This window comes from Dama dama, chromosome 13 (assembly GCF_033118175.1).
Source record: "Dama dama isolate Ldn47 chromosome 13, ASM3311817v1, whole genome shotgun sequence".
Classification (NCBI taxonomy): domain Eukaryota; kingdom Metazoa; phylum Chordata; class Mammalia; order Artiodactyla; family Cervidae; genus Dama; species Dama dama.
In genome coordinates, this window is record NC_083693.1 from 33,963,296 (window position 1) to 33,991,090 (window position 27,795).

At 46.9% G+C, this 27,795-nt stretch overlaps 1 protein-coding gene across 1 annotated transcript in view; it reads left to right on the top strand.

The window, feature by feature from the left end:
- Window positions 1–2,007: 2,007 nt before the first annotated feature.
- The window catches only part of MINAR1 (membrane integral NOTCH2 associated receptor 1), a 37,008-nt gene continuing 11,220 nt past the window's right edge, over window positions 2,008–27,795 (top strand). Inside the window, exons 1-2 of the mRNA XM_061159620.1 lie at window positions 2,008–2,075; window positions 25,189–27,548. Of these exons, the coding sequence (XP_061015603.1) occupies window positions 25,248–27,548 (2,301 nt within the window). The 5' untranslated portion in view covers window positions 2,008–2,075; window positions 25,189–25,247. The remainder of the gene's footprint in view (window positions 2,076–25,188; window positions 27,549–27,795) is intronic.

Consider the following 27,795-nt stretch of genomic DNA (forward strand, 5'->3'; position numbering starts at 1 on the left):
GGAGGCTGAGTCGGCTCCTCGTTGCCCCCGGGGCCGGCGCTCAGACCACAGGTAGCTGACGCCTGAGGTGGTACCCTGGCTGCGCTCCGGGAAAAGCCGCCCGCCAAATGCTGCCCTAGGAGGGGGCTCTGTCCCTACCGAGGCGCGCTCCGCAGCAGTTCTGTTCCGCGACTCGGTAGGGGGCTTGGCTTTCCTTCTGCAATGGGATCCGTTGATTCTGAAACTACACTACACTCTCTCGGCGCTTTTCTGGCCGAGCGGACCGAAAGTGTGTTCGTGGGCGCTTCCCCACCGCAGGGACAGGATCTGTAGAGATGGTGGCACCAGAGCCAGCTGCAGCGTTTCAGCCCCACAGCAGCGCGCGGGGGGAACTCGCGACAGGCCTCCAGTTCTGAAGGCTGTATCCAGTTTGACTTTTGGGAACCCACCCTGGCTAGTTTTACTGGTGTGTGTGTGTGTGTGTGTGTGTGTGTGTGTGTGTGTGTGTGTGTGTGTGTGTGTGTGTGTGTGTGTGTGTGTGTGTGTGTAAGGGGTGGTCACGTGATCGCCAGTCGCGCCAATCTGGGTACCAATTAAGCCCAGACCAGCCAAGAGGGAAAAGCAATGAGCCAAGTGACCACTCTGCCCTGGTCTTGCAAAGGATTGCGGAACCGGAGGCCGGGGAAGGGCGAGCCGAGTGCACTCGGGGAAGAGGCGCGGCGAGGACGCCGTTCGCCGCCCCGGCTCGGCCGCTGGGGGCCGCAGTCACCTTCAGCGTAGAGGAGCGGGGAGACGCGAATTCCGGCGGTGGCTCCGGCCGCCGGGCTCCCTCCAGCGCGCAGCCTCCGCTCGCTCTCCCCTAGAGCTGCAGCCGCGACCCGGGACCGAGCGGACGTCGCCTTCTCCGAGCTCTCCCGGGGCCCCCATCCTGCCCTCCCGGGTCACAGCTTCCAGCCAGGCAGCCCCTCGGCGCGTCCGCCGCGCCCCTCCCGGGCCCGCCCCCTCCGTCCCCCGGGTGCGCGCAGTCGCCGCCAGTGCGCCCTGCCTGCCAGCGCGCCCCGGGCGGGCGACGATGGAGAAGCCGAGCTCTGCTCCTTGCCGCCTGGGGCTTCCCGGCCCGCGCAGCTCACCGCCCGCCAGCCTGTGACGCGGCGCCGCCGGCCGAGACACAAAGACCTCGGCTGGGGCCGCCCGGGGGCCGAGGCCGCGTCCCGGAGCCGCAGACAGCCCGAGCGCCATGAGAGCCGGTGCCTGCCGCCGGCTGCCCGGGAGGAGCCCGAGCGGCCGCCTCCCCCGCGGTGCGCCGGCTCCGGCTGCAGCCCGGTGGGCGCAGCGCAGGTGAGGGCATAGCCCGACCCGGGGCGCCGAGGCCACGGCCGCCCCAGCCCCCGGGGTGCCGCCGCGAGTGCGGACCCCGAGGTGCCCCAGAGGAGGCGGGGTCCGGCGGGGTCCGGCGGGTTCCGGAGCCTTCCCCAGGCGCGGCGATTGAGATCGGGCGGACCACGGCGGGAAAGAAGTGGGAGCCCTGCAGGGCCGCGTGGGCCCGGCGCCGGGGGAGCCTCGGAGGTAACTTCGGAGAGCCAGGGACGGGCGGGGGGCGGGAGCGCACGCGTGCTCGTGTGTGCCGGTGCGAGGTGTGTGCGCCGTGTGCTCGCGGCTCGGCGCACACGCGCGCGGGATGTGAAGTCCCGGGCCGCGGGCTCCCCTCCGCGCCTCCACTCGGCTGCCTGCGGGGTGCCGCGCTGGGGGCTGTGATGGGAAAGGTGTGTGTGTGGTGTTGGGCTTGACCAGACCTGGTGGAGAGATCAGGGATTCAGGAAGAGTCGAGGCGAGAGGACCATGCGGTTTGGGGCAAGTTTTCACGGCTGAAAATTTCCTTGTAGAATCCGGCATCTTGAGGGTTAAACAGGCCAGCACTAATATACAAAAAGCCCGACCACGCATCAGAGGCGCCAGGTACCCACCAGAGCCGGACCGACCAGTGCATCCAATTCTTAAATTGAGATTTCCAGTCACGTCGACGTGGGATGGGATCGTTGGTTTTCCCGAGGAGATAAGATTGTTCAACTTCACCTGCCAGACGACACAGAAGCCAGGTCTGGCGGGCGGGGAGCGCGCGCTCACACGCGGCCGCCGCCGTCTAACTCGTACGCCTGCAGCATTCCTTGCCTGTTGGTCCTCTGAACGCGAGCGTTCCTCCGGGCTGACACATCCAGCCAGAGTGATCGTTAGTCCACTCTCCCGAGGGTGTCGGGAGCTCCCTGTTTTTGAGCTGCTTCACTCTAACAGTGCCCACTCCAGCATCGTTGTGCTGGAAGACTGTAGCAGTCTTCGACTGTTGTGTGCACGCTGGGGAAGATGGTTGGTTTAGGCGCGCTTTTCAGGGGGAATTAAGGATCCTGTGGGGGAAGACCTGAGCTGGGGGATCAAGAGTCTCTGCGATAAACAATAAAGATTTATCTCAGAGGCTTCCAACCCATTTCTCTTGAGGAAGGGGTGGTTTCCAGAGAGAGAGAGAGCAGAGTCCATCCTTCTGCCCTCATGGCTGTGATGGGGGAGCTTTGCTGCCCGGCTGGCTGAGGTCTTATGCATGGCATCAAGAGTTGCCAGTTGTTTGAGAGCAGCTTATGGAGCCAGGTTATGCACTCCTTTCTCCACCAAACAAGCTGTCACCACCGCCTCGCCCAGATGGAGATGTTTGGTTAATGACCCTTCTTTCCCAGTCCTGTGACCACCAGCATCCCTAGCCGGGATGCTCTGCAGGTAGAAGCTGGCGGACTGCTGTGACCACAGTATGTCTGTAGGAGTGCCACCCTCACAGCAGTATTTTGAGGAGAGTTGAAATAAGAGAAGGACGTTAAAGAGAGTGGGATGCCTGATGCTCTGATGCTGTAGGGAGAGTTGGACACCCCCCTTTTAGGGGTTTCAGAGGAAGGAGGTGCAGGAGAGAGAAGGAGGGACCTTGCAGAATGAACACATTGAGAGATTTTCTTACCTGGAAGGAAAACCTTGGCTGTCTGGTAAAAAGAGTCTGATTTTTACTGTACTTGTCTGAGAGGCTTGTATAAATCTGACACTATGTGCAAAGAAATTGCCAGGCAAATAATAGATCAAACAGTTTATTTGCATTTCTGATGAGTTTGGTGAGGAAGTGTTGTATAGCACTTAATACTTGGAAGACAGACAGAGGTTTCTTTGTCAGTGATGTGTTCTTTTTGAATTTTACAAATATAATATTCTACACCACCTCCCACCCACCATGCCAGCCAATGCTAGAGGCAAAATTGACGTGGTTTTCCAGCTTCCAAAAGCCTTTGCAGCTTATTAACTCTCTGATACTCCCTCTGGAACATTCAGTCGCTCCTGGGAGGTTAAGATGTCTGTCCTGTCTCTGTCCACTGCACATAGAACTGGTCTCAGGCCAGCGGTTCTCACTCAGGAGCCCCCAAATAAGTCCTTTCTTAGATCCTGAAAAATGTGAAGCAGAAAGCAGTATTGCAGCTATGGCTTGGCGCCTGCTGAGCTGGGACTTGATGACCAGGAGAAGAAAGGGGAAGGCCCTTCTGTCTGCTTCTGCCAAGTGGTGATGTGTGTTCTCAAAGTAGCTGGGAAAGATTCCAGGTTCCCCTGTGGCTGTGCCGCTAAAGCCCACTGATTATCTTTCCCCACTGACATGTGGAACTTACCTGCAGACTTGGTATAAATTGAAAAATAAGGGTATGAGGGGTGAGTATGGAGTTTAGAAACAGGCAGAGGCAGTTGGCAGGCAGCCTCTGGCGTGCATCTAACTCATGATATGACCTCAGTAAGTTACTTAAGTTTTCTGTGTGTTTATATAAAATGAGAGCATCAGACTGGACCATTAATTTTTCTTTTGGACTGTGCTGGGTCTTCACTGCTGCGCAGGCTTTCTTTAGTTGTGGTGAGAAAGGGCTACTCTTCGGTGCAGTACACGGGCTTCTCATTGCAGTGGCTTCTCTTATTGTGGAGCAAGGGCTCTTGGGCGAGTGGGCTTCAATATTTGCTGCACATGATCTCAGTAGTTGCAGCTCCTGGGCTCTAGAGCACAGGCTCAGTAGTTGTGACGCATGGCCTTAGTTGCTTTGCAGCATATGGGATCTTCCCAGACCAGGGATCAAACTCTCTTCTCCTGCATTGGCAGGCAGATTCTTTACCACTGAGCCACCAGGGAAGCCCCAGAAGGCAGTTTCTTAACCACTAGACCACCAGTGGTTAATGGTCCCATAGACCATTAGTTTTTCCCCCCTCTTCTCTCTAAGAGTAGAACTCTTTAAGTTGAATCTTATATGAAAGTTAAGTACATGAAACAGATTAGAGATGAGGGAGTGACAAGGCAGCCTGTTCACTTCCCAAGCTAATTTCTAAAGCACTCTCTTGGAACCCCTAGCGGCTCCGAGAACACTGTTTGAGAACCCCTAGAAGGCTTCTTTCTAGAATGTGCATATCCCCTCTCTGAGTGTCGGAAATGAAATATTGTGGTTCCCTGTTGTTGTTGTTGTTCAGTCACTCAGTCATGTCCAACTCTTTGCGACCCTATGAACTGCAGCATGCCAGGTTTCCTTGTCCTTCACCATCGGAGTTTGCTCAAGATCATGTCCACTGAGTCAGTGATGCTATATGACCATCTCATCCTCTGTTGCCCCCTTCTCCTTTTGTTTTCAATCTTTGCCAGCATCAGGGTCTTTTCCAGTGAGTTGGCTCTTCACATCAGGTGACCAAATATTGGAGCTTCAGCTTTACCATCAGTCCTTTCAATGAATATTCAAGGTTGATTTCCTTTAGGATTGACTGGTTTGATTTCCTTGCTGTTCAAGGGACCCTCAAGAGTCTTATACAGCACCCCTATTTGAAAGCATCAATTCTTTGGTGCTCAGCCTTCTTTATGTCCAACTCTCACATCTGTACATGACTACTGGAAAACTGTATCTTTGACCCTACAGACCTCTGTCAGTAAAGTGATGTCTTTGCTTTTTAATGTGCTCTCTAGGTTTGTCATAGTTTTCCTTCCAAGGAGCAAGCATCTTTTAATTTCACAGCTGCAGTCACTGTCCACAGTGATTTTGGAGACCAAGAAAATAAAATCTCACTGTTTCCACTTTTTCCCCATCTATTTGCCATGTAGTGATGGGACTGGATGCCATTTTAGTTTTTTCAATATTGAATTTTAAGCTAGATTTTTCACTTTCCTCTTTTACCCTCATCTAGAGGTCCCATCACTTCATGGGAAGTAGATGGGGAGACAGTGGAAACAGTGTCAGACTTTATTTTGGGGGACTCCAAAATCACTGCAGATGGTGATTGCAGCCATGAAATTAAAAGACGCTTACTCCTTGGAAGGAAAGTTATGACCAACCTAGATAGCATATTAAAAAGCAGAGACATTACTTTACCAACAAAGGTCCGTCTAGTCAAGGTATGGTCTTTCCAGTGGTCATGTATGGATGTGAGAGTTGGACTGTGAGGAAAGCAGAGTGCCGAAAAATGGATGCTTTGGAACTGTGGTGTTGGAGAAGACTCTTGAGAGTTCCTTGGACTGCAAGGAGATCCAACCAGTCCATCCTAAAGGAGATAAGTCCTGGGTGTTCATTGGAAGAACTGATGCTGAAGCTGAAACTCCAATACTTTGGCCACCTCATGCAAAGAGTTGACTCATTGGAAAAGACCCTGATGCTGGGAGGGATTGGTGGCAGGAGGAGAAGGGGACGACAGAGGATGAGATGGCTGGATGGCATCACCAACTCAATGGACATGAGTTTGAGTAAACTCCAGGAGTTGGTGATGGACAGGGAGGCCTGGCATGCTGCAGTTCATGGGGTCGCAAAGAGTTGGACACAACTGAGCGACTGAACTGAACTGAAGAGGCTCTTTAGTTGCCCTTTGCTTTTTGCCATGAGAGTGGTATCATCTCCATAACTGAGGTTCATATTTCTCCCATCAATCTTGATTCCAGCTTGTAACTCATCCAGCCTAGTATTTCATATGAGGCAGTTGCATAGAAGTTAAGTAAGCAGGGAGATAATATACATCCTTGATGTACTCCTTTCCCAATTTGGAACCAGTCCGTTGTTCCATGACCAGTTCTACCTATTGCTTCTTGACCTGCATACAGGTTTCTCAGGAAGTAGGTAAGGTGGTATGGTGTTTCCGTCTTTTTGAGAATTTTCCATAGTTTGTTGTGATCCACACAGTCAAAGGCTTTCTTGTAGTCAATGAAGCAGAAGTAGATGTTTTTTTGGAATTCCCTTGCTTTGTCCATGATCCTGTGAATGTTGGCCATTTGATCTCTGGTTTCTCGCCTTTTCTAAGCCCAGCTTGTGGCCTCCTAATTCCATGTCATTGACACATCACCCACCTTTCCTGATCCTGGTAGCTGATCCTCCTTGATGTCTAGTTAACCCCCTACAATGTGGACTCCTGAAAGACCATGTCCTCTTCAGCCTGAAAGCTCCTGAAATCTAGAACAGTACCTGGCAGGGAATTAGGTACTCAGTAAATGCTTACTAAATGGATGAGACCACAAGGAGTAAAGTTATTTTGACTCAACAGGAACTAATGGATGGAACCACTACAGTATAAATTGTAGGACAGGGACTTTGGTTTATTTATTGTTGTTGTTTAATCACTAAATCCTGTCCAACTCTTTTGTGACTCCATGGTTTGTAGCCCACCAGACTCTCTGTCCATGGGATTTCCCAGCCAAGAGTACTAGAGTGGATTGTCATTTCCTTCTCCAGGGAAATGTTGTTGTATATTAGTGCCTAGAATTGGCCTGGCACAGGCACATTTTAAGAAAAACCTTTAAATTAGTTAAAGTTGGGGACTGATTGCTCCAAGAGGTCATCAGCACCATGTGTGTGATGGTTATTCTGCTAATAAAGATTCTCACTCTCTCTCCTTCTGGAAACATGGTGGATTGCAGTTCCCTGAAATTATTATTTATTTTACTTTTTAAATTAAATTTTTATTGGGATGTAGTTGCTTTACAATGTCATATTAGTTTCTGCTGTACAGTGAAATGAGTCAGCTATACCTACACATATATACAAGGAAGTCCCTTTTGGACTTCCTTCCCATTCAGGTTCCGTGCGTGTGTGTGCTCAGTCGTGTCTGACTCTTTGCGACCCCATGGACTGTAGCCTGCTAGACTCCTCTGTCCATGGAATTCTCCAGGCAAGAATATTGGAGTGGGTTGCCATTTTCTCCTCCCCTGTCACCTGAAATTAGATGTGGTCTTGTGCCTTGTTTGGCTGGGAGCTTTTAGAGTTTTGGCAGGTGCCTTACTTTTTGTTCTTCCTTTTCTTCTGCTCCAGTGACAAAGCTCCATGGGAGTTCCCTGGAAGTCCAGCAGTTAGGACTTGGAGTTCTCACTGCTGTGGCCCTAGATTCTACCCCTAGTGAAGGAACTAGGATCCTGCAAACATCCTGGGGCCTGCCCCTCGGCCTGCATTCTAGGCTGAAGGTGGCGAGGAGCAGAACCCCTGGCTGACTCATGTTGGTCACATCCATGGATAAGAGATAAACCATTGGGGTTTTAAGCTCTTGGAATCCAGGGACAGTCTTGCTACAGCATAACCTAGTCTGTCCTGATGGATGCAGCACGTAAAAGAGCTTAAGACAACACTGGTGTGTGATCAGAGCACATTGGGATCTAGTGTTATCCTCAAAGGCCAGAGGTTGCTGAGACAGAGCTTCATGGACATTTGAACCTTGGTGTAGTTCCCACACTGAGGTGTGTAGCTGTCATTTTTGCTAGTTGGAGTGTTCCTTTGCTGATATACCCAGGCCAGTCTTTTAGAGAAGGACCCATGGTTAACCAAGTCTCCGCAGGTGACTCAGTGGAGAAGAACCCACCTGCCAACGCAGGAGACCTGAGTTCGATCCCTGGGTCAGGAAGATCCCCTGCAGGAGGAAATGGAAACCCACTCCAGTATTCTGGCATGCTCAGTCCATGGGGTCCCAAAGAGCTGGACACAACTGAGCACACATGCAAAAGCATGATAACCGGAGGCCTAATGCATAAGACACAAACTGCTGGCTTAATCGTTTAGTGCGAATAAAGTGAATCTGATAAATGTGCTCACTGATCAGGGAGAAATGCCCATTAGAAGCCAGATAATAAGAAGCTATTTTGTGAGCTTGGAGTGAAATGTAGGGGAGTTAGTGGAATGGCTAGTGTCCTATGGCTGGGACACGCAGGGATCCTCCCAGACAAGGGATCGAAACTGTGTCTCCTGCATTGGCAGGCAGATTCTTCACCACTGAGCCACCAAGGAAGCCCTGATGTTTCCTTCTTTATCCAAGTTTGAAAACCACTTGCTGAATGCACTCCATACACAGAAACACACAGACCCCCCCACCCCCACCATTTAATACCGTCCTTAGCATGTGACTTGTCCAGGACGAATACTGTGATTTTTCTGGGGCTCTGTTGCCCATGTTCTCAGCAGTGGGAACTTTCCTGGCAGCCTTTTTGACTGGCTTGGCCTGTGAGAACAGAGCAGTACGGAAGCTCCCAGCCTGCAGCCCTCAGCCTCCCCTCTGCCATGCATGTCTTCCTTGGTGTTCCTCTGTCTGCTGTGATCTTTCTTCCTGCCTCTCCCCTCGGGTCCTGGAGAGCAGTTCTGACTCCCAGAGCCTGATGTGCTGTGATGACCACGCTGTGGCCTCTGCAATATCACTGGGATTTTGAGAAAGAAAAATTTTAAGCAGGATGCTAAACATGCCTGTTTTATGGTTACTTAAGGAGACTTCAAGTAAACAGCTGAGAAAACAAACCAAAAGTCAGTAGGGATTCATGGGAATGTGAAGGGCTTCGGACCCTCCTGGAAGCCTGGAGGGTTGACAGCAGCCGTGAGAGACCAGCTGAGACTCAGCAATGCGGCCTGTTCCTGGTGCTGCGGTTGAAGAGAATGCAGAGTCGTTTATCATTGTGGGTGCAGGATGGAGAGCAGGTATTGAGTGGGTGGGAGTGAATGGGGAGGGTAGTGAGTGGGTGGGTAGTGAGTGGGCAGGAGTGCATGGGGGTGGGTCGTGAGTGGGGATGGACAGTGAGCGCCCTGGGTGGTGGGCTTCGGGCTCTCTCCCGCTCTGTCTGACAGCCGTGGGCGCACTCCCTGCGCTGTGCTGTAACAGACCAGTGCTAGTCTGCGCTTCCCTCTGATCCCTGAGCCCAGAAGGAGCGGGACAGTATCTTGTTCCCGTCTTGGCCATGGCCGGCAAGGAGCTGGCACGGAGCTGGGCAGTGCAGTAGCGCTGTCGTGTGAAGCAGGAACTGGATGTCACTTCGGATGATTCAGAAGGCTCTCTGCGGGGCCGGGAAAGCCTGGCTCCGGAGCTGCTGCGTGATGGAAAAGTGGAATGATTCAGTGTCCCATCACCTCTGTGTGAGTCAACACTACTGTGTGGCCACCGGAAAGAGGCTCAGCTTAAGGACGGCATGGGGAAGGAAGAGGGGACTTCTGCTGTTTTCTGTACTTCAGTGTAAGGAGGCTTAGCTGGAGGAGCTCGTGAGCAGATTGAAGATTATTAAAAGTATCAGGGTCATCACTGCTAGGATACATCTAGTCCAGCATTCCCAAGCCACTGTCAGGGCCTCAAGGGTACCAGAGCCTGTTGGGTATCTTTATACAAGTAGATTTCAGGTTTTGCCCCACTCTGCCCAGTCAGAATGTCTGGGCTTGAGGCCTGGGCCCCAGTTTATTCTCCACATTTACAAGTGCTGTTTGGAGTTGCTAGAGGAAGGGGAAGATCCGAGTCAGAGACCACGTTCCCATCCACAGGAAGAATTCCAGGAGTCGCAGCCAGGTCCCGGATGGCTGAAGGACCTGAGCTGGACCAGTTGTTTGTTTCAGGTGCCCAGGCAGGCATGGGTTGGGGTTGCTGTAAGCTTGAAAAATGCGGGGGAGGGACTTGACAATGTGGCCTTCCACATATCCAGGATTTTAGGATAAATTCCAGGATTACGGTACAAGGGAGTCCTTATCAACATCACCAGTTATCTTTATCCTCAGCTGCCAGTCAACAGTGGGTTCTAGCTGATAGGCTGGGCACACCAGATCTTGTTTTATCAACTAGAGCAAAGCATTTGTCTTCTGAGAAGGACTGCAAACCTTCCAGCTGTGCCTACTCTAAATATGCAAAAGTAAAGAGGACAGACCATCCTTCTCTCTGCATGTGCACTGGGGGTCAGGGGTTCGGACCCTCTGGTAAAGAGGTTAGCCCTCACCCCAACCCCTGGATGGCCATGTCCTAATACCCAGGAACCTGTGAATATGTGACCTGTCCTTTGCAGATGTGATTAAGTTCAGATCTTGAGATGGGGAGATTATGCTGGATGATCGAGGGGTTCAGAGCAAACACAAGAGCTTACAGATGGGGAAGAGGATTCAGAAGAGTTAGTGAAGGAGGCATGGCCACTGGAGTAGAGCTCAAAATGATGTAATTGCTGGCTTTGAAGATGGACGCAGGGGCCATGAGTCAGGGACTGTGGGCAGCTTCCCGGAGCTGAAAAATGCAAGGAAATAGATTGTCCCCTAGAGGAGCCTCTGGAAGGAATTCAGCCCTTGCTAATACCTGGATTAAAAAGTCCATTTGGACTTCTGACCTCCGGAACTCTAAGACTGTAAATGTGTGGTTTTAAGCCATTATATTTATGGTATTTGTTATAGCAGCGATAAGAAGATCCCATATACGGGACTTCCCAGGTGGTGCTAGTGGTAAAGAACCTGCCTGCCATTGCAGGAGATGTAAAAGACATGGGTTTGATCCCTGGGTTGGGAGATCCACTGGAGAAGACAATGGCCCCCAATTCTGTCTTCTTCCCTGGAGAATCCCATGGGCAGAGGAACCTGCTGGGCTGGTCCGTGGGGTCTCCAAGAGTCAGACATGACTGAAGCGATTCAGCACGTAGCACAGCAGTAAGACACTCTTAGTAACACAGCACAGCCTCTGAGACGGTGAGTATTTGCCACCTGAGTGTCAAGAGGCAACAGAATTTTGCAGACCCAGAGGCATAACTTTGACTTCTTCTGGTGGCAGTGGACTTTCTGGGCAATCTGATCAGGTCTACACCTTGGTCAGTGTTTCTTGAATCCTAAAACTCTTCCCTCTCGGGACTTCCCTGGTGGTCCAGTGGCTAAGACTCTGTGCTCCCAAAGCAAGAGGCCCGGGTTCAAGCAAGAGGCCCGGGTTCAATCCCTGGTCAGGGACCTAGATCCCGTGTGTTCCGACTAAGACCTGGTACAGCCAAATAAACAAATAAATATTAAAAAAAACAAAAAACAAAAAAAACCTCTATCCTCTCTGAAACAAATCCATGAAGCCCAAAGTTTCCTCTTAGACTGCAGTTTTGGAAACACAGTGATAAAATTTCAACATTGTCCCCACAGTGCGTATAGTTCTTGAGACCACATAGCCATACCCAGTTATGAGGTGACCAATGCAGGATCTAGAATATGCATTTACATTTATCACTGAAATGAAAACAGTTAAATTAAAACAAAGCAGAAAAATGACATACCATTTCCCCCACTAAATGTCATATATAGGAAAATACATGCAAAGAGGTTTGGAGAAAGTTTCCTAAATGAGAAATGAACCAGAGAGTTGTTTGTTTGTTTGTTTTTAATTTTTGGCTATACTGGGTCTTCATTGCTGTGCTCTGGCTTTCTCTAATTGCATCAAGTAGGGGTTACTCTCTAGTTGTGGTGTTTGGGCTTCTCATTGTGGTGGCTTACGGGCTTTAGAGCATGAGGGCTTTAGTAGTTGTGCATGCCTTTAGTCACCCTGAGGCATGTGGAATCTTCCCAAACCAGGGATTGAACCCATGTCCCCTGCATTGGCAGGCAAATTCTTCACCACTGGACCACAGGGAAGCCCAAACTAGAGGGTTCTTATCCTGTTTCCTGTTAGGAAACATTTTGACTTCCCCTCAGTGGTATTTATCCGTCCCTCTCCATCCCAATAGTCATCATCTGGTCCAGGGCCTCATCTCTTCCTAGGAAGTTAAAGGTTAGGAGGGAGGCTGACACAGGGATGATTTTAGGTGGAGAGAGGAGAAGTTGAGGTAATCATTATTATTTCACTCTAAAATGGAATGTGAGAGGTGTCTGCACTATTTTGGGAGAACATTTTGATAAAGATCACAGTCACCTTAGAGATAAATATTGTATCGTTGACAGTAAAGTAGTAAATAGTGTTTATTTGCACATCATAATGTATAAAATGCCTTCCTGGCCAACCAAACACACCAGTCATGCTTCAACCTCAGGACCTTTGCACTTGCTCTTTGCTCTGCCCAGGACGCTTAACTTCCTCTTCATGAAAGGCATCTAGGCATGTGGTTGGCTCTGTTACCTATTTGGGAACTCCATTTAGGTGTAATCTTTCCCCTGAGGACTTCTCTGAACATCTTTTTAACAATTGCAGTCCCTACCCCTGGTCCCCTACTTTCTAACCCTCCTCTATTTTTCTCCATAGCATTTTCCACCATCTAATATACTATTCATTTTATTTGCCCATTTTGCTTATTATCTGTCTCCTCACTAGCATATAAGCTCATGAGGGTAGTTTTTTTTCTTTGTAATCTGCTTGAATAGCCTGCTATATTTCCAGTAGTTATAGAAAGAAAACCATGCCTGACACATGCCATTTACAAGATTTTTGAATGAAATCATGAATGTCTCCTTTGACCGTGTTAGAAATCCCAGGAAGAGGAATTGATATCTTCTTTTTCTAGGTGAGAACACCAAAGATCGGAGGTAATAATTTACTTCCCCAGGTTCCCCTTGCTGGGATTTCCTGCAAATCCTTGTTTCATTATTTTTTTATTAGAAAATCACATATTCCAAGCATTTAAGTAATACAGACCTAAAACAAAGGGAAGGAAAAAGCACCAAGGGATAATTTTTAATAACACTTTAGTACATAAGGTGTGCATATAGACAATTTTATATCATATTATGGTATGCCATTTACTGGCACACTTTTTAGCTTAAAAATATATCATTAAAAATTAAACGTATCAATACATTTATTTCTTCAGCATGGCTTATAGTGGCTGCATGATATTTCATCATGTTGAAGCACTACAGTTTTATATAACCAATCGTTAGCTACAAAGGTTATTGCTGATATTTCTCTTATTATAAGCAACATTAAAGAGAATGTATTTGTAGCACTTTCTTTTTTACATATATTTGACTGTTGCCTTGAGATAAGTACTTAGAAGTGTGGATTTGTTTTATTTAAAGGATAAGCGTGTTTCAGGTTTTATGCAGATTACTTCCTGTAATGATCACACACATTTCCTATCTCTCTTTCTCTTTCATAATGCCTAGGAGTGCTCACTTTTCCACATTCTCCCCAACAGTGGTATGAGTCTTCTTAACCCAGGCAAAACAAAACAAAACAAAACAAAAAACCCATAGTGTTTTGGTGCTTCTCCACCTTAGAAAGAAAATATCATTTTAATTTTCTTTACATGTATACATCCTAAGACAGTCAAACCGATTGTGGTTTTAGTTTGCTTTCTTTGATTATCACGAAGGTGAAAGTCTCTTGGTGTGTCCAGCTCTTTGTGACCCTGTAGACTATACAGTCCGTGGAATTCTCTAGGCCAGAATACTGGAATGGGTAGCCTTTCCCTTCTCCAGGGGATCTTCCCAACTCAGGGATCGAACCCAGGTCTCCCACATTGCAGGAGGATTCTTTATCAGCTGAGCCACAAAGAATTTGTTTATTATAATTCTTTATATATTTATATAAAATATAAATTATATTTGATTTATATTTACATAAGTTACATATAAAAATTACATAATAAATTATATAATTGTTTCTTATAATGTTGCCCATTTTTTCCTTTACCTTCCTTTCTTTGAATATTTTCTATGGGACTGATCATTCTTTCTTACTGATATTTAGAGTTTCTATGAGATGCAAAAAATTTCTGCACTCTATTTTTTTTTCAATTTCTGTGATGTTTATTGACATGGTAAGTCATTTTCATTTATCCACGTTGATCAATCTTTTTCATCATGGTTTCAACTTTTGGAATGTTGTATGGAAATATCTTTTCACAACCTCACCTGTGTCCTGACTCAGATTTTCTTCTTTTCATTTAATCTGTTATTTATTTTTGTATATGGCAAGGAATGAGTGCTAACTTAATTTTTTACAGCTGGTTAACCAATGTTTCTAATAATACTTAACTATTGACACATTTTGAGCATTCTTTGGGATTGCCTTTCTTTGGGATTGGAGTGAAAACTGACCTTTTCCAGTCCTGTGGCCACTGCTGAGTTTTCCAAATTTGCTGACATATTGAGTGCAGCACTTTCACAGCATCATCTTTCAGGATGTGAAATAGCTCAACTGGAATTCCATCACCTCCGCTAGCTTTGTTTGTAGTGATGCTTTCTAAGGCCTCCTTGACTTCACATTCCAGGATGTCTGGCTCTAGGTGAGTGATCACACCATCGTGATTATCTGGATCGTGAAGATCTTTTTTGTACAGTTCTTCTGTGTATTCTTGCCACCTCTTCTTAATATCTTCTGCTTCTGTTAGAAGATATGCTCAAAGAATGCTCAAACTACCGCACAATTGCACTCATCTCACACGCTAGTAAAGTAATGCTCAAAATTCTCCAAGCCAGGCTTCAGTGATACATGAACTGTGAACTTCCAGATGTTCAAGCTGGTTTTAGGAAAGGCAGAGGAACCAGAGATTAAATTGCCAACATCTGCTGTATCATCGAAAAAGCAACAGAGTTCCAGAAAAACATCTATTTCTGCTTTATTGACTATGCCAAAGCTTTTGACTGTGTGGATCACAATAAACTGTGGAAAATTCTGAAAGAGATGGGCATACCAGACCACCTGACCTGCCTCTCGAGAAGCCTATATGCAGGTCAGGAAGCAACAGTTAGAACTGGACATAGAACAACAGACTGGTTCCAAATAGGAAAAGGAGTACGTCAAGTCTGTATATTGTCACCTTGCTTATTTAACTTATATGCAGAGTACATCATGAGAAATGCTGCCTGGAAGAAGCACAAGCTGGAATCAAGATTGCCAGGAGAAATATCAATAACCTCAGATATGCAGATGACACCACCCTTATGGCAGGGAGTGAAGAGGAACTAAAAAGCCTCTTGATGAACGTGAAAGAGGAGAGTGAAAAAGTCAGCTTAAAGCTCAACATTCAGAAAACTAAGATCATGGCATCTGGTCCTATCACTTCATGGGAAATAGATGGGGAAACAGTGGAAATAGTGTCAGACTTTATTTTTGGGGGCTCCAAAATCACTGCAGATGGTGTTTGCAGCCGTGAAATTAAAAGACGCTTACTCCTTGGAAGGAAAGTTATGACTAACCTAGATAGCATATTAAAAAGCAGAGATGTTACTTTACCAACACAGGTCTGTCTAGTCAAGGCTATGGTTTTTCCAGAGATCATGTATGGATGTGAGAGTTGGACTGTGAAGAAAGCTGAGCACCGAAAAATTGATGCTTTTGAACTGTGGTGTTGGAGAAGACTCTTGAGAGTCCCTTGGACTGCAAGGAGATCCAACCAGTCCATCCTAAAGGAGATAAGTCCTGGGTGTTCATTGGAAGGACTGATGCTGAAGCTGAAGCTCCAGTACTTTGGCCACCCCATGGGAAGAGTTGACTCATTAGAAAAGACCCTGATGCTGGGAGGGATTGGAGGAAGGAGGAGAAGGGGACAACAGAAGATGAGATGGTTGGATGGCATCACTGACTCGATGGACATGAGTTTGAGTAAACTCCGGGAGTTGGTGATGGACAGGGAGGCCTGGCATGGTGCAGTTCATGGGGTCACAAAGAGTCGGACACGACTGAATGACTGAACTGGACTGAACTGAACTGATTGACACATTTTACTGAATAAACCATTATTTTCTCATTGACTTGAAATGCCACCTTCATCATGGAATGAATCCTTAGCTACATTTGTGTTTGCCTCTTCTCGGGAAGATCCCCTGGAGAAGGAAATAGCAACCCACTCCAGTACTCTTGCCTGTAGAATCCCATGGACCGAGGAGCCTGGTGGGCTACAGTCCATGGGGTTGCAAAGAGTCAGACATGGCTGAGTGACTTCCCTTTCTTTCTTTCTTTCTTTCTTGTCTTTTTATCTTGCTCCATTGATTTATCTGTCAAATTATGGTTATAGGAGCTTTATTAGAAACTTTAGAATTTGTCTATCCAAATAGACCCAGAATTCTTAATTAATTAAAATAAAGCAAGTAACTATTTAGTGTTCCTTCTAAGACACAGACTTCTCACTGTAAAAATGCAAAAACAGCAAAACATAGTAACAAAAACTGGTTAATTAGTGGTTACCTTTTACAGCCTTATTTATGAAATTTTCTGCTCCATTTTGACAGGAGGTCTAAGTGAGAACTTATTTTTCTAGTTTTGAAAATTGACTTTCTTATTAAATTAGTACCTGTTTTTAAAAATGCAGAAACATCGCTTCTTGGCCTTTTGGCTAAGATCAAGTGTAAAAATGCAGAAACATACAGACAATAACCCGAGACATCCACTTACCATTGAGATTAACATTTTGTCATTTTTGCTTGTGTGCTAGTTTTTTTTTTAGAGAATATGTGGTAGTTCAAGTTCTACTTGTTCATCCTTTTGTTTAATCACCAGCTAGTCACCCTACTGGAGAAGGCAGATTCCCTCCCTAGGGTTATCGATATGTTCACCTGACATCTGACTCTGGACATGGAAGATTGACAGCAGCTTATTTTTTTATTTTTTGTATTTATTTATTTTTGGCCACACTTCACAAATGTGGGATCTTAGTTCCCCTAGGAGGGATTAAATCCATGCCTTCTGCATTAGAAGCACAGAGTCTTAACCCTGTGATGATCCCATGAAAGTCCTGACAGCAGCTTAATTTTTTCTTTAAATTTGTTTATTTTTAATTGAAGGATAATTGCTTTACAATATTGTTTTGGTTTCTGCCATACAATATTGTGTTGGTTTCTGAATCAGCCATGGATATACATATGTCCCCTTCCTCTTGAACCTCCCTCCCACCTCCCACCCCTTCCCACCCCTCTGGGCTTAGTTACTCAGTTGTATCCCACTCTTTGTGACCCTGTGGACTATAGCCTACCAGGCTTCTCTGTCCATGGAATTCTCTAGGCAAGAATACTGGAGTGGGTAGCCATTCCCTTCTCCAGGGGATCTTCCTGATCCAGGTATCAAACCCAGGTCTCCTGCATTGTAGGCAGATTCTTTACCATCTGAGCCACCAGGGAAGCCCTTTACATATGGTAGTGTCTATATTTCCATGCTACTCTCTCCATTCATCCTACTCTCTCCTTCCTCACCCAATCCATGTCCATAAGTCTGTTCTCTACCAACAGCAGCTCATTAACCACATAGTTCATAGTCTAGGGGGAGGATGCAGCACATCACTCAGGGTCACACAGGGATTGACTGAGGAGCAGAGTGAACACGCATGGTCTGTTGAGGGCAGGCTTCATAGTAACAAGGGGGTGAGGGGACCCCTGGTTTCCATGGGAGGCTGTGATTGGCTTATTTGAATATCCCTGGGCTGGCAGGATACCAGCACTTGCTGCTTGGGGGAAAAGTAGAAACTGCCAGATCCCCTTGACGAGGAGAGTTGTCTTGCTCCAGGATCCTATCTGGGAGCAGAGTGGGGAGAGGAACTTGTGACTAGATCCTTAACAGGCCCTCCAGGTGTCACCAGATGTCAGGACAGCTCTTAACATTGAGATTTAATTTTAGACCTTAAACTGCATTTTTCCTTCCTCTTTTTTCTCTCCAAAGGAAACCCTCTGCTAAACATGGTATGAATCATTTCCATATACGTTTGTGTACCTTCCTTTTTATATAAAATGTTAGTTGCTCTGTCATGTCCTCCTCTTTAGGGACCCCATTGACTGTAGCCCACCAGGCTCCTCTGTCCATGAGATTCTCCAGGCAAGACTACTGGAGTGGGTTGCCATTCCCTTCTTCATGGGATCTTCCTGGACCAGGAATTGAACCCAGGTCTCCTGCATTGCAGGGAGATTCTTTACCATCTGAGCCACTAGGGAATCCCTTGTTTAACTTGAGCCTTACCACTATTGCCAGATTGCTTAATGTTCACCAGACACTAATACATATAACAAGAGGTAGATACTATTATCATTCCCATTTTACAGCTGAGGAAACTGAAACAAAGAAAATTTGTTCAAGTCACACAGCTAGTAAGTGAAAGAGCTTTAATTTGAACTTGAGCAGTTGAGCTCCAGAGTCTATGACCTTTAACTACTATGCCAATCTGCCTATAAAAGCTACCAACTATATTCTGATTTGGCTTTGACGGATATTTTCTTATCCCATTGGCATACTTGCATCCTTCCTGTGACAGCATTCAGGTATGCCTGTTATAGGTAGCATTTGACTGCAGTTTTTTTTTTTTTTTTTTTTAATTTTTAAAAATCCGCTTTGAGAGTCACAATCTTTTAACCAGTAAATTTTCATACTGCTCATACTGTTCACAGGGTTCTCAAGGCAAGAATACTGAAGTGGTTTGCTATCCCCTTATCCAGTGGACCACTTTTTGTCAGGAAAAGGACTACGTTTTGCTGGGAAAGATTGAGGGCAGGAGGAGAAAGGGACAACAGAGGATAGGATGGTTGGGTGGCACTACTGACTTAATGAAAATGAGTTTGAGCAAATTCTGGGAGATGGTGAAGGACAGGGAAAATTGGCATTTTGCAGTCTGTAGGGTCACAAAGCAACCTAGTGACTTAGCAACTGAAAAACAACAACAAAACTGGTAAATTTAGCATGTTTACATTTATTCTGTATGATGTATTTGGAAACATTTCTGTCATCTTATTTGTAATTTTTACTTGCCCTCTTTAGCAGTTTTGTGGAGGAAAACTGCCGTGAAGGGAGAAAGGGGCCTCCTTTCAGTTAGAAATTTATTGCAGGTGACACAAGGGAGGTAGAAATTCCCATCCATAAATTTTAGATTCCTAGATTAATGCCTTCTTTTAATAGTTTCATTGAATCCAGAGTTTCACTGAATCACAGTAGCATCCATCATCCTGAAGAAAAAAAAACACCAAAATCCAAAACAACAAGCCAGGCCAATACCCAGATGCTGCAAAGAAATTCTCTTTATCTTGCTTTTCATGAGTGTAAAGCGAGGACACTGTGCCCACACTGCATCTTGGCACATTATTTCAGTGTTGGAAAGATCAATATATCATTGCATCTGGGAAAACATTAATAAGAACACCTTATAACCAAGTTTCACTCATCCAGTTCAAGGTTTGTATCATTTGTCCTCATCAGATTTTTGGAGTGGTTGGCAAAAGGGAAGATTAAAGCTTTAAGGGAGTTGGTGGACGTGAAATTCAGAGAGCTTGTCTTCTATCCGAAGATTCATGAAGCAGTTCTGCAAGTTATGGTCCTAAATCATGTCCTTTTCTTCTTTTCCATTTTGATCAACATCTGATATCAACACTTTGAGCAGTTACAAATGCATAAGGTTATGAAAAGTTGGACATTCATTTGAGCCTCATAGATTGGACAGCTGCATTAGTCAAGCTGGAGCACAACATGAGGATCACACATGGCATCATGAGGGAGTGGGGAAAAGTCCAGAATCTGGTTCTGGCCCTTCCCGAAGCTGTAGACATGTGGTGGAAATAGCCATGTGTCCGGAGATGGAAAAGCCTGGAGTTCTCCTCCTGGCTGTGTGTATGCAGGAGGCGTTGCAGACAAGAGAATGTGGGCCCCAGTCTGCATCCTGTGGGTGAATGCTCATCTGAGCTGCAGGTCCGGCCCTTCTGGCACCTGCTCTGCCGCTGCTCCCAGCTTTCACTGCCCGCAGAATCGAGTCCAGACACCTAGCCCATATTGAGCACTCTGCCTTCTATGGATGTTCCCCTGCTTATCCTGACCACACAGACAGACTCTACCACGTCACCCCTTCACTCCTCTGCCCTCTGCTCCCTCTGCCTTGGAATCTTCCCTCTGTCTCCTTCCTCTGGACCATCACACACCCTCCTCCTCTTCAGTCTTCAAGGCCATTGCTGATGGTGCCTCCTTGGCAAAACTGGCCTTTCCCAGTGGCTGGGACTCATCTCACTCTCCCCAGGTCCCCAGCCTCTGGTTTCTGCTTCTTTGAAGCCTGACAGTTTCTACACAGACACTTGTAAAAATGGCAAGGTGTCAGGAGCCCTGTGAACTGGGGCTGACTCTGCCACTAGCTCTCCATGTAGTTTTGAAAAATGATGATGCTCGGCCCTGTTTTCCAGTCTGTAAGGTGGAGGGGCTTGGCCTGGGGACTCACGGTGGTCCCTTGCTCAGTGTACATAATGTTGCTCAGAGGATTTGTATGTATGAATGTGTGTGAATGTATGAGTGTGTCTGTGTGTGTGTCTCTGGGTGCGAACATGTGTGAATATGTGAGTATGTCTGTGAGTATATGTCTCTATGTGAATGTCTGTGAGTGTATGAGTGTGTCTGTGTGTCTCTGTATGAACATGTATGATTGTATAAGTCTATCTGTATGAATGTGTGTGAGTGTATGAGTGTATGAGTGTCTGAGTGTGTGTCCCCGTGTGAATGTGTGTGAGTGTATGAGTGTGTCTGTGTGTGTATGAATGTGTGTGAGTGTATGAGTGTGTCTTTGTGTCTCTGTGTGTAACTGTGTGTGTGAACATGTATGAGTATGTGTGAGTGTATGAGTGTGTCTGAGTGTGTTGCTCTGTGTGACTGTGTGTGTCTCCATGTGCACACACATGTGCACCTTCCACAGCAGATTCACTTAGCCCCCAGAGATCTCGGGCTGATATTTCCTCTTTGCTCTGTCATCACTAAGAGAAGCATCTAAGATCCAGCATTCAGCAAATTTGGCTTCAGACCTGGCATTTCCTTCTCCCTCTGGCCTCATTTCCCTCATCCTACTGCACAGGTGGCCGAGTGGTGGTGCTGTACTCTCCAGGCTGCTGAGGACGTTCTGTGTGAAGCCCCGGCACATAGTAGGTGGTCTAACTGCAGTGCCTGTCCTGTTCAGCACCTCCCGCCCGCCCCAGTTCACTTCTGTCCCTTAGCAGCAATGCTTTCCCTCCTCCTGGCACAAGACGGAGCCTACTACTCTGCCCATAGCATCCCCAGCCCGGGCTGTGGTCCATTTGGGCCCCAAGCAGCTCACATTCCCTCCCCTCTCTTCAGTTTCCTCATCTGCAAAATGGGAGCACTCTTCCCACACCGCAGAGCTGTTTTGTGACCTGAAGAGGTAGCTGCCAGGGACCGTGTGCTGCAGGCCAGATCCTATTGCACAGAGCCTAGAAATTGTTTTTCGATTGGCCTCTATTTTGCTCCTTATTCCTCTCTGGCATTCATTGGCACATTGTAGAAAATCTACATGGATTTCTCTGCGGTGATTAATCGCCTTAAGCACACAGCAGGCATGCGTCCATTGGCACAGGGGCACCTGCCTGCCCTGCCAGCCGTTCATAATCCCCTAAATTTCAGTCTTAATAGAAAACAACTCAGGTTTAGACAGATCCCACTTGTGTTGCCTTTATTCACTTCAGGAGATGCTGGGCCTTGATTTTCCAAGTTCTTATTTGACCTGGGATTAGTAGAATTTTCACCACACAAAGTAGAATAGAAAGTTGAGACAGCGTCACAGGAAAGTGGGGTCTTGGGTTTGGGGGAGGTCCATGGGGTTGGACTGCGAGTCCAGCTCTGAGGATCCTTGTTGCTCCCGCTTGCTGCTTGCAGGGCTCCGAACTTGTTTGCTGGTCTGTCAGAAACTGATAGTGAAAGAAGCCTCCTAAGATTGTTACAAGAATTCTAGAAATCTCTGAAATAATTCTAGAATTTCTGAAAATGCTTTGTGTCCCCTGTATATAAAATCTGATGTGCCTGAGTTGTAATTGCTCTTCCCTCAGTATTTACATTCATTTGTCCTCCACTCAGGTTTCTGTGCCTGTTTCCTTGAAGATTGAGCTTGGCAGGTTGTCCCCGCCTGGAGCAAACCAGAACATTCTGACATGCAGCACTCCCATCAGACGAAGTGGGCGGATGGGGCAGGGAGGGAGAGCTGTGTGGGGAGATGAGGGTTTCCCTGTGACTTGTTCTGGGCAGGAGCAGAGCCTCTCAGAGCTCAACTGCCTTTTCCATACAAGAAAATCCAGGCCACTCATCTCTGCATGTCCCTGCAGACGTTCATGGAGAGAGGGTATAGATTCTCATTGGGAGCACTGCCTTCAGGGTGGAGAGAGAACCCGTGGTCCAGAGAAGCTGAAATTTAACCCCTAAAAAAGACGCTGTTCCCCTAGAAAACAGACTGTGTGTGTGTGTGCTCACAGTTGTGTCCCACTCTTTGCGACCCTGTGGACTGTAACCCATCAGGCTCCTCTGTCCATGGGATTTTCCCAGGCAAGAATACTGGAGTGAGTTGCCATTTCCTTCTCCAGGGGATCTTCCTGACCCAGGGATTGAATCCATGTCTCTTGCGCCTCCTGCACTGGCAGGCGGGTTCTTTACCACTAGCGCCGCCACTTGGGAAGCTCCGTGGCTGTGTATGGGTCAAGTCAACTTGACAATCTATAAGTCAGTCGTCAAAATGCCTCTGCTAAGTAGTGACTGGCAAGGTTCTCATGTGTAATTTGATATTTCCTTATAAATCTCAGAAATTGGCTCCATATTTGGCTTGATGTTTTTCATTTTTCCATCCAAGTTTCATTAATGTAGATTTTTCTTTCCACTTCAAAATAAGATTAATTATTGTTTGTATGTGTGCATCCTAAATCTCTTCAGCCATGTCCGACTCTTTGTGACCCTATGGACTGTAGCCCTTCAGGCTCCTCTGTCCATGGGATTTTCCAGGCAAGATTACTGGAGTGGGTTGCCATGCCCTCCTACAGGGAATCTTCCCGACCCAGGGATTGAACCTGCATCTCTTAACGTCTCCTGTGTTGATTTGGTGATGACAAAAAACAATGTGTGGTCATGGTAGGAATTTTGGAAAAGAAGAAAAATTATGAAGAAAATATTAATGTTATCTATAAAAAATAAGAACTGCCATTGAATGGGAAGTGGTATGAGGGACTTGGGGCAATGGGAACATTCTAGATCTTATAGGGGTTTTGCTTTTAACACAGGCACACACATTTGTTACAACTTCAGCAAATACACACAAATTTTGTGCACTTCATTGTATGTAAATCTTATTAATAAAAGAGAAACTAAACAATTATTGGACTTAGGTTAATTATAGGCACAGTGAAATCTTTAGGAGGAGGTACACAGATGTTTGCAATTTGTTTTGAAGTGCATTTAAAAAAATAAGATGGCTTCATGAAGGGTAGATGGATAGATATGTGATAAAGCAAATATAGTAAAATGTTAATGGTGGAATCCAGATGGTGGCTATATGAGTGTTCACTGTAACATTCTTTCAACTTCGCTGTATGTTTGAAAATTTGCATAATAAAATATTGAGAAACAAAGATGACTAATTCAGAATGAAAATCTATATTTGCAATCCAAAGGTAACAGCCATTAACATTTTAGTGTATATTATTTTCCTTCAGTTTCATTTCCAAGAAGATATAATTTTATATAATTAAGATCTTACTACAGATACAGATTCATTTTTACATTTTTCACTCAGAATGTCATTCCTCAGTTTTCTTTTGTCATCAAAAGTCTCCAATGTGTAATTTTATAATCAAGATATAATTTACATAAGTAAAATTCACACGTTTTAGCACACAGTTCTGTGAGTTTTGACAAATGCAGAGAGACATGTAACCACCACTCCAGTCAAGATGTGAAAGAGCTCCATCATCCAGAATGGAGTTTTGTCTACACCTTGCCATTTTGCCTACACCTTGCTTCACATCCAGTGTCTGGCAGCCCCAGATCTGTTTTTCAGAATATAATAAAAATGGAACCGTATAATAAGAGGGGCTTCCCTGGTGGCTCAATCTGCCTATAGTGAAGGAGATTCAGGTTTGATAACTGAATCAGGAAGATCCCCTGGAAAAGGAAATGGCAACCCACTCCAGTATCCTTGCCTAGGAAATTTCATGGACAGAGGAGCCTGGCAGGCTACAGTCCATGGAGTCACAAGAGTCGGACATGACTTAGCGACAAAATCACCATATGATAGGTAGCCTTTTGAGTCTGGCTTCTTTCATTCAAGCACCATACATTTCAGATTCATTCATGTCATTTACTACATGTACTGGTAATTTGTACCTTTTTATTGATGAGTAGTATTCCATTGTAAGGATATACATTAATGTAATTTATTTATTTTGTGGCTGCCCTGGGTCATTGTTGCTGTGCACAGGCTTTCTCTAGTTGCAGTGAGCAGAGTCTATTCTGCATTGTGGTGCACCGCCTTCTCATTGCAGTAACTTCTCTTGTTGCAGAGCACTGTCTCTAGGGCACGAGGGCTCACTAGTTGTGATGTGCAGGCTTAGTTGCTCCACAGCATGTGGAATCTTCTCGGACCAGGGATCTAACCCATATCCCCTGCATTGACAGGAGGATTCCTATCCACTATACCACCAGGGAAGCCCTACATTAATGTAATTTTAATGTTTGTGAGAAATCACTGTATATCACAGCCTGCTTTATTTATGCATTACCCTAATATTCAGATATTTAAGATGTTTTAGTTTTCACTATTATAATGAGCATCTTTTTGATGATTGTAACTATTTAAAATAATATTTTATTAGAGCATAGTTGATTTGCAGTATTGTGTTTCAGGTGTACGGCAAAGTGAATCAGTTGCACATATACACAATGAACATTTTTATGCAAAATCAAAGTCATTCATAATTTCTTTAGGTAGATTCCTTTAGTCACTCATAATTTATTTAGGTAGTTTCCCAGAAAGTTTAAAGCCTTTGCCCAGCATCTAAGTGCTAATCAATAGGTTAAGACAAAAATCTAGATTTCCCACTTTCCAGGTCCAATGTTCCTTGGAAGGGAATTATGACGTGGTATTTTATAAATATTTTTAAAGCATTTACAACATTTCTAAGCATTAAAAAGTCTTTCCTTGCATTTCTTTATGTGGTTCAGGACCAGCTTGACTTAAAACTCCACTGATGTTTCTAATCTTCTTTTCCCTTCCCTACCATTTCTCCATATCATCAGTCCCGCAGAACTGACTCGAAGTTTCCAGTGTCACCAGCTAGCCTGTGAAATTCTAAGCCATGGAGACCAACCAGGAAACGTCCCTCTTCTTGGTGAAGATCTTGGAGGAATTAGACAGCAAGCAAAATACTGTCTCCTACCAGGACCTCTGCAAATCCTTGTGTGCCCGCTTTGATCTGTCCCAGCTTGCCAAACTGAGAAGTGTGCTCTTCTATACAGCCTGTCTTGACCCCAACTTCCCAGCCACGTTATTCAAAGACAAGATGAAATGCGCTGTAAACAACCAGCAGTCCAAGAAAATCATGGTGGCTGCGGACATCGTGACCATATTCAACCTGATCCAGATGAATGGGGGCGCCGCCAAGGAGAAGCTGCCTGGAGGCCAGCAGAAGATGCGCAAGAAAGATGCCTCTTTTGACTCATGCCGCTCAGACACAGAGATCTGCAGCGTGGCCGAGTGCGAGCCCCTCAACTGTGAGCTGAGTGACAGGCCTTTCAGCCGGGGCTACCCCAGCCGCCAGTCATCCAAGTGCAGAAAGGTGGACTGCAAGGACTGTCCACAGTTCATTCCTGCCTCTGAACCTGACTTCCTGCTGGGGGTCAGCAAAGATGTGAAAAACCGGGCAGCTTCCCTGGACAGGCTGCAGGCTCTGGCCCCATACTCGGTGGCCAGCCCTCAGCCCTGCGAGATGCAGAGAACCTACTTCCCCATGAACCTCGAGAGCGAGTCCATGTCTGATCAGGACTCCCTGCCTCTCCCCCAGGGCATCAAGCAGAACTTCATCTCGAACGACGAGCCCTTCGTGGTCCAGTCCTGTGTCCAGAAAAGGAACATCTTCAAAGAGGACTTTCACAACCTGATGGCTGTGTCCCCTGGGTTGGCCAGCCCGGCCAACAAGGCCGAGGGCGAGCGCAGGAAGTCCCAGGCCCGCAAGGAGTCCCACAAGACGCCCTTCCCCCACCACAGCTTTGAGATGCCCTATAGCAGCCAGTACCTGAACCCCGAGTACTCCCCAGTTCCTGACAAGAGGCGGGCAAAGCACGAGAGCTTAGATGACCTTCAAGCCTCCACATATTTTGGACCCACTCCAGTGATGGGGACCCAGGAGGCCCGGCGCTGTCCTGGCAAATCAGGCAAGCAGACCCCCTGGCCGGCCAAAAGCTGGAGCCTCAACACCGAAGAAGTTCCTGACTTTGAGCGGTCCTTTTTCAACAGAAACCCCTCCGAGGAGAAGCTCCGTTATCCAAATTCCAACAGTCAGACACCCAACTTCCCAACCCCGGACAGATGCCCCGCTTACCTGACACCACAGGATCAGCAGCCCATCCTCCCAGTCGGCTACTCAGCAAAGCCCAATGGGCTCAAATCTAAAGAGATCCCACCCCCTGTGGACCTGGAGAAGCACGAACCAGTCAAAAAGTTTAAAGACAAGAGCATCAGCTGTGCCAGCGGGCAGCTGAGCTCAGACACCAGCAGCGTGGGCACCCAGACTGACCTGCACGTGCTGGAGCCCAAAACAGGCAAGGACCTGTGCACTCCTGGGCAGGGCAAGTACAGCGACCGGCATGCCGTGAAGCATTCTGATGATGACTCGGAAGTGGTCAGTGATGACATCAGCGACATCTTCCGGTTTCTTGACGACATGAGCATCAGTGGCTCGACGGGGGTCATGCAGTCATCCTGTTACAACAGCACGGGGTCCCTATCTCAGCTTCATAAGTCAGACTGTGACAGTTCGCCAGAGCACCACCTCACCAGAATCACCAATGGGCTCCCCGGCGGCCAAGGGGAGAAGGGCAGCCGGCCAGAAAACAGCCACCACTCAGAAGAGGAGCTGAAGACCAGCGTGTGCAAGCTGGTGCTCAGGATCGGGGAGATTGAACGGAAGCTCGAGTCACTGTCGGGTGTACGTGAGGAGATCTCCCAGGTCCTGGGCAAGCTCAATAAACTAGACCAGAAGATGCAGCAGCCCGAGAAGGTGAGCGTGCAGATCGACCTCAATTCTCTGACCAGTGAGGCTCCATCTGACGAGAGTGCCTCTCCCCGGATGTTCCGTGCCCACAAGGGTGCCCATGGGCCCAAGCTAGAGAACACAGCTGACTGGTGCTGCTCAGATGCCAGTGGGAGCAACAGCGAAAGCCTTCGTGTCCAGGCCTTAAAAAAAAGCCTCTTCACCAGGCCGTCTTCCAGGTCCCTGACGGAGGAGAACAGCGCCACAGAATCCAAGATTGCCAGCATCTCCAACTCACCCAGGGACTGGCGCACCATCACTTACTCCAACCGCATGGGCATCAGCGAGGAGGAGATCAAAGAGCGAGGTCCTGGAGACAGTAAAGACTGGCATCGGAAGTCTAAAGAGGTAATGCCCACTTAAGGTCACATAACTGGGTGCCAGCTTTGTTGTTTTTGTGATTGTTCAGTTGCTCAGTCGTGTCTGATTATAGTTGGCTCCATGGACTGTAGCCTGTCAGGCTCTTCTGTCCATAGGATTCTCCAGACAAGAATACTGGAGTGGGTTGCCATTTCTTTCTCCAGGGAATCTTCCCGGCCCAGGGATTGAACCTGGGTCTCTGGCATTGCAGGTAGATTCTTTACCTCTGTCCCAC